Source organism: Staurois parvus, unplaced genomic scaffold (genome assembly GCF_062004578.1).
Source record: "Staurois parvus isolate SC_StPar_1 unplaced genomic scaffold, SC_StPar_1.0 ptg001181l, whole genome shotgun sequence".
In the NCBI taxonomy this organism is placed as follows: domain Eukaryota; kingdom Metazoa; phylum Chordata; class Amphibia; order Anura; family Ranidae; genus Staurois; species Staurois parvus.
The window spans coordinates 3937250-3945018 of NW_028318977.1; the positions used below are offsets into that span (position 1 = coordinate 3937250).

The 7769-nt window shown below is 42.4% G+C and overlaps 1 protein-coding gene across 1 annotated transcript; it reads left to right on the top strand.

Moving 5' to 3' along the window:
* Window positions 1-548: 548 nt before the first annotated feature.
* On the top strand, window positions 549-3373 carry LOC149438950 (tripartite motif-containing protein 75-like). Its single transcript, XM_089659723.1, has one exon. It carries the CDS (start codon window positions 561-563, stop codon window positions 2160-2162), a length of 1602 nt encoding a protein of 533 aa, XP_089515849.1. The 5' UTR covers window positions 549-560; the 3' UTR covers window positions 2163-3373.
* Window positions 3374-7769: the final 4396 nt, after the last annotated feature.

Consider the following 7769-nt stretch of genomic DNA (forward strand, 5'->3'; position numbering starts at 1 on the left):
CCGACCTCCTCCACTCTTCCTACCACTCCATCCCCCACAGCTATCTCCTCCTGTGCCACCATCCCCTCCCTCCTAGATTGTAAGCTCCAAAGAGCAGGGCCCTCAATCCCCTCATGTTTTGCATTGTATTGGTATTGTTCTGTCACATGTTCTGTCCCCCTTTGTAATGTACAGCGCTGAGCGAACTATTGGCGCTTTATAAATACTGTATAATAATAATAATAATGACATATGGTTTTCCAGATTATCATCTCTAGTGTTTCCCTGTACCAAGTCAGCTGTAGCCTGCATGGGTGCACTCTCTAGGCACACATCTGAACAGAGGGTTCACAATTCCAACCATTCAGGATAACTCCATTCATGACAAAAATAATGACAGGAAAACTGTAGATCTTTGACAATCACATCAGTAAATTCTTGGACTGTGTGATCAGCAGACCTCTCCCCTCCGTCCACTCCCTCTGGTTCTGCACACAGAGATATCTCAGTAAACCCTCCTCTGACCCCCTCCCTTCTGACACACATCTACTTAGTTTCGTTTCTCTCTCCTGCAGTCAGGGATGGCGTTTTCTGATGCGAGGAAGGAGCTGGATTGTTCCATCTGTCTGAACATTTATACCAATCCTGTGATGCTGAAATGTGGACACAACTTCTGTTCGGACTGTATAGATTGTGTTCTCGATACACAGGAGCGATCTGGAGTTTATTGCTGTCCTGAATGCAGAGAAGAGTTCCAGGACCGGCCTGAACTTAGCAGGAACATAACACTGCGCAACATAGTGGAGAATATCCAATCTACCGAGCCAGAGAAGAAGAACCAAAACCAGATCTGTACGTACTGCATTCACTCTCCTGTACCTGCTGTTAAATCTTGTCTTCACTGTGAAGCTTCTCTGTGTGATGACCATCTGAGAGTCCACAGCAAGTCATCCCAACATGTCCTATCTGACCTCACCTCTCCCCAGAAGAGCAGGAAATGCTCCGTCCATGAGAAGATCCTGGAGTATTACTGCACCAAGGACTCAGCCTGTCTCTGTGGGTCCTGCAGGCTACATGGAGACCATCAGGAACACCAGGTGGAGACACTGGAGGAGGCCACTGAGAAGAGGAAGGAGAACCTGACCAATGCTATGCAGGAGTTGATGAAAAAGAGAGAGGAGATGGAAGAAAGCATCAAGAGTCTGCAGAAGTACAAAATAAAAGTACAAGACAGTGCAGATGGTGTAACTAAGAGAGTCACCGCCATATTCAAAGACATCAAAAGACAACTGGACATCCTGGAGAGGAAAGTTCTTAAAGAGATAACCAGGAAGGCAGAGAGAGTGTCATTCCCAGCCTCTGATTTAATCCAGGAGCTGGAGATAAAGAAGGACGAGCTGTCCAGGAAGATACGTCACATTGAGGAGATATGTAACATGACGGATCCACTGAGTGTCTTACAGGAATCAGACTCAGGTGACTTGTGTGATACTGAGGATGGAGATAAGAAGCACAAAGACAGACATGATAAACTCCTCCATGGTGGGGGTGATATGGATGTGACTAGGATTTTGCACCTATTACATACAGGATTATTTGAGATAATAACAGAGGTAAATAAAGGGACAAATATACCAGAACCTGCAGATATAACACTGGATGAAGACACGGCTCAGAATAATCTATGTATTTCAGATGAAGGGAAGACTGTACGCAAGGTAGCCAGAAATCTAAATCGCCCTGAAATACCAAAGAGATTTATAGGAATAGCAATACAGGTGTTGAGCAGTCAGAGTTTTTCCTCAGGGAGACTTTACTGGGATGTGGATGTTGGGGGATCATCACACTGGAGAGTCGGGATGTGTTACCCCAGTATAGAAAGGACACAAAACTATGCAGACATTGGAAATAATTATGTGTCCTGGTGTCTGGAGAAGACCTCTAAAAAGTTATTAGCAAGGCATGGCTTCAGTTTTAACCACAAAACTTTAGTTGGTAATTTTTCACTGACCAACATCAGAATAAATCTGGATTATGAGGCGGGGACGATTTCTTTTTTCGAGTTGGGTATCCCGATCCGACACCTCCACACCTTTACAGACATCTTCACCCAACCGATCCATGCTGCGTTATATGTAGGCGAAGGTTGTATAAAAATTCATAAATGGAATCAGGAGGTGTGACAAATTTACTCCAAGACTGGTGACATGGCAGTCTGACTGGTGCGCTTAGGGTCATATATAATCCATACGTCTCAAAAATGATAATCAAGCGAGCGCTATTTAGACTAAATGAATAAATAAATAAATACCGTATTTGCTGGCGTATAAGACGACCCCTACTTTTCCTGCTAAAATGTAGTGTTTGGGCTATACTCGCCGTATAAGACTACCCCTCTTCCAATGCACACCAGTGAAGGAATAGTGCCCCATCATTGGTATCAGTGGGAGGAATAGTGTCCCATCATTGGTATCAGTGGAGGAATAGTGCCCCATCATTGGTGTCAGTGGGAGGAATAGTGCCCCATCATTGGTATAGTGGCAGGAACAGTGCCCCATCATTAGTATCAGTGGGGGGAATAGTGCCCCATCATTGGTGTCAGTGGGAGGAATAGTGCCCCATCATTGGTATCAGTGGGAGGAATAGTGTCCAATCATTGGTATCAGAGGGAGGAATAGTGCCCCATCATTGGTATCAGTGGGAGGAATAGTGCCCCATCATTTGTATCAGTGGGAGGAATAGCGCCCCATCATTGGTATCAGTGGGAGGAATAGCGCCCCATCGTTGGTATCAGTGGGAGGAATAGTGCCCCATCATTGGTATCAGTGGGAGGAATAGCGCCCCATCGTTAGTATCAGTGGGAGGAATAGCGCCCCATCGTTGGTATCAGTGGGAGGAATAGCGCCCCATCGTTGGTATCAGTGGGAGGAATAGTGTCCCATCATTGGTATCAGTAGGAGGAATAGTGCCCCATCATTGGTATCAGTGGGAGGAATAGTGTCCCATCATTGGTATCAGTGGGAGGAATAGTGCCCCATCATTGGTGTCAGTGGGAGGAACAGTGCCCCATCATTGGTATTAGTGGCAGGAACAGTGCCCCATCATTAGTATCAGTGGGGGGAATAGTGCCCCATCATTGGTGTCAGTGGGAGGAATAGTGCCCCATCATTGGTATCAGTGGGAGGAATAGTGTCCCAACATTGGTGTCAGTGGGAGGAATGGTGTCCCATCATTGGTGTCAGTGGGGGGTGGAATAGTGCCCCATCATTGGTGTCAGTGGGGGGTGGAATAGTGCCCCATTGTTGGTGTCAGTGGGAAGAATAGTGCCCCATCATTGGTGTCAGTGGGAGGAATAGTGCTCCATCATTGGTGTCAGTGGGGGGGGAATAGTGCCCCATCGTTGGTGTCAGTGGGGGGGGGGAGGAATAGTGCCCCATTGTTGGTGTCAGTGGGAAGAATAGTGCCCCATCATTGGTGTCAGTGGGAGGAATAGTGCTCCATCATTGGTGTCAGTGGGGGGGGAATAGTGCCCCATCGTTGGTGTCAGTGGGGGGGGGGAGGAATAGTGCCCCATTGTTGGTGTCAGTGGGAAGAATAGTGCCCCATCATTGGTGTCAGTGGGAGGAATAGTGCTCCATCATTGGTATCAGTGACACCAATGATGGGGCACTATTCCTCCCACTGACACCAATGACACTTGCTGACCCTGTTCTAGTATGGTGCTGCTGCAGCCAGCATATGTGGTTGCAGCAGCACCTCTACACTGAACACTTACCTGCTGCTCCTGCACTCGATTTTCGCGGGGCTGCTCGGCTCTGCCCCCTCACCGGTGATTGGCCGCCTGTGTGCCTTTCCTGAGCTGCAGTTCTGGCGGCCAATCACCGGTTAGGAGGCGGAGCCGAGCAGCCGCGCGAACATCCAGTGGCCGAACTGAAGGAGCAGCTGCGCTTCCTGGACCGGATCGTCGTGGGACCGGAGCCAGGTAAGAAACAGCCCCTGCCCACCCCTGTACTTAGTGTCCCTTCCGTTGGAAGGGGGGGGCGGCGGCGGCACCCCTAAAAAGTGTCAGTATGCTGTATACCGGCTTTTGAGAAGATTTTCAAGGGGTAAAAAGTTGTCTTATACGCCGGAAAATACGGTAAATACAATAAAAACAGCTTGCAAAAGGAAAAAAACTCTAAATCCTTGAAATCATCTATATCATAATTGCAGCGCTAAAAACAATAAATCAGATCTGAATAGCAATGTAAAGTGACAAGTGATATTTAAAGCGCTAACAATGAGCGCAACAAAGTGACAATAGTGCGTCGTCCTATATTGGACGAATATCAGTGACATAAACGCATAACATAAATGTACAGCAGTCCACAAATTAACTTCCCTTAAACTTATCTTTTATGTATATTGTTACTTTATATTGCTATTCAGATCTGATTTATTGTTTTTAGCGCTGCAATTATGATATAGAATCCATACGTCTTTAAAGACTTTCTATGTTAGTCACCAGCATGTCAGATTTTGAATGGCTGTTCCCAGCATGCCTTCATGAACATGTCTAAACAAGCAGTGCAATGTGGTTTTATTAAAAGAAAAACTCATGTTTTTTATTAAACAGGTAGTCAAAGTAACTAATACATAATCCATATTATAATTGAATGGTATTACAAGTGAATAGAATGCCTAGAGCTGCCTCTACCTACATTTCCAACTGTCTCTTTTGTGTGGTTAAGGCAACAGTATCATGTTTATGGACAATATTATACAGAGCTTTCATATTATTTCTTTTGAATGTGCTCACTGCTTTGCTCAGAAGCTGGCATAGAGCTGGAGGTTCAATGACAGACAACCTCTGCAGAGGTTTAGCATTGGTGCTCCCTTTCTGGTGGACTAACTGCAATGAATTATTTATGTTGGAAAGGGACGGCTAATTTAGGGATAATTATGGTTGGCAGACCCTTTCAGTTACCACCAGGGGCGGACTGATTATTTAGGCACTTGGGCACTGCCCGAGGGCCCGGGGTCAGTAGGGGCCCCATGAGATGCCCCTGATACCTTTCATAGGCTTTTTTGGGTGTGGTTTGAGTGTGGGTGAGGACACATGGGCCCCATGATTTCCTATTGCCCAGGGGCCCCATGAGTTGTCAGTCCACCCCTGGTTACCACACACCTTTACTGAAAATGCAGCAGTCCCTTCTCTATATCTACAGAACAGGAGCAGATAAGAATCTCCAGTAACACCTGATACATTGATTTTAAATGCATAGAGCTGACCCAGGTGAGATTGTTTCTAAAGCCAATGCCTGTTATTTTCAAAGTAAACCTGTCGCTTTCTCCATTCAGGGCAAAGTAAATGGGTTCTCTTATATCTCACCTTCCCTGCTACTAATACTTTCCTTCCACCTCCCTGCTACTAGTTACTTTGCCTTGATTGTATCACAACAAGTATGAATATTCTAATATATCCCCATTATAGACCATTCTGGTACAGTGTATCCTTATCATAAAAATCCATACTTCACTATGTCACTATTCTGATGTATCATTGTTATGAACTATTCTGTTACAATGTATCATTCCATTGATTTGTCACTATTCCAAAGTATTATTATTATTATGAACAAATACTGCTCTGCTGTATAACTATTATAATTTAACACTATTAATGGGAACAGGTATTCCAACAAATCACTATTATTATCTCTGATCTAATGTGTCACTATTAATATCTCTGATTTAATGTATCACTATTATTATCACTAATCTAATGTGTCACTATTATTATCTCTGATCTAATGTATCACTATTATTATCACTGATCTATTGTATCACTATTATTATCACTGATCTATTGTATCACTATTATTATCTCTGATCTAATGTATCACTATTATTATCCCTGATCTAATGTATTATTCTCTCTGATCTAATGTATTATTATCACTGATCTAATGTGTCATTATTATTATCACTGATCTATTGTATCACTATTATTATCACTGCTATAATGTATCACTATTATTATCACTGATCTATTGTATCACTATTATTATCACTGATATAATGTATCACTATTATTATTTCTGATCTAATGTATCATTATTATTATTATCACCGATCTAATGTATCACTATTATTATCACTGATCTATTCTATCACTATTATTATCACTGATCTATTGTATCACTATTATTATCACTGATATAATGTATCACTATTATTATCACTGATCTATTGTATCACTATTATTATCTCTGATCTCATGTATTATTATCTCTGATCTAATGTGTCATTATTATTATCTCTGATCTATTGTATCAATATTATTATCACTGATCTATTGTATCACTATTATTATCACTGATCTATTGTATCACTATTATTATCTCTAATCTAATGTATCATTATTATTATCACTGATCTAATGTATCACTATTATTATCACTGATCTATTGTATCACTATTATTATCACTGATATAATGTATCACTATTATTATCACTAATCTAATGTGTCACTATTATTATCACTGAGCTAATGTATCACTATTATTATCACTGATATAATGTATCACTATTATTATCACTGATCTATTGTATCACTATTATTACTGATCTAATGTATCACTATCATTTATTATCACTGATCTAATATATCACTATTATTATCACTGAGCTAATGTATCACTATTAATGGTAACAGGTATTCCAATAAATCACTATTATTATCACTGATCTAATGTATCACTGTTATTATCTCTGATCTATTGTATCAATATTAATGGTAACAGGTATTTCAACAAATCATTAGTAGAAAAATAATGTATTTATGCTCGAAAGCCATCCTGTAGCAGTAAGACCACTATAGGGCAGTTTTCAAGTGGTTAAATCAGAATCAATTTGCATCAGAAAAAAAAAAAAATATATATATATATATATATATGTGTGTGTGTGTGTGTGTGTGTGTGCATATTTTTGGGCAAAATGTGTGTTTTATTTTTGGAGAATATAATAAATGTAAACTGACAGTGAATTGCATCAGTCAGTGCAGGGTGGGAAGCGTGTAGTATTGGATTGTAGTACAGTGCTGTATCAGGCAGTGTAGAGTGGGGGGTGTAGTATTGGATTGTAGTACAGTGCTGTATCAGGCAGTGTAGGGTGGGGGGTGTAGTATTGGATTGTAGTACAGTGCTGTATCAGGCAGTGTAGGGTGGAGGGTGTAGTATTGGATTGTAGTACAGTGCTGTATCAGGCAGTGTAGAGTGGGGGGTGTAGTATTGGATTGTAGTACAGTGCTGTATCAGGCAGTGTAGGGTGGGGGGTGTAGTATTGGATTGTAGTACAGTGCTGTATCAGGCAGTGTAGGGTGGGGTGTAGTACTGGATTTTAGTACAGTGCTGTATCAGGCAGTGTAGGGAGGGGGGGTGTAGTATTGGATTGTAGTACAGTGCTGTATCAGGCAGTGTAGGGGGGGGGGTGTAGTATTGGATTGTAGTACAGTGCTGTATCAGGCAGTGTAGGGTGGGGGGTGTAGTATTGGATTGTAGTACAGTGCTGTATCAGGCAGTGTAGGGTGGGGGGTGTAGTATTGGATTGTAGTACAGTGCTGTATCAGGCAGTGTAGGGTGGGGGGTGTAGTATTGGATTGTAGTACAGTGCTGTATCAGGCAGTGAAGGGTGGGGGGGTGTAGTATTGGATTTTAGTACAGTGCTCCTTCCCCCCCAATACCCCTCTCAAAATAAATCCTCTTCCATCCACCAAATCCTCCCTCCCCAGCACAGCCCTGCAGTATGC

Coding starts and splice junctions, on each gene's coding strand:
- LOC149438950 (XM_089659723.1), top strand. CDS start 561: ATGGCGTTTTCTGATGCGAGGAAGGAGCTGGATTGTTCCATCTGTCTG.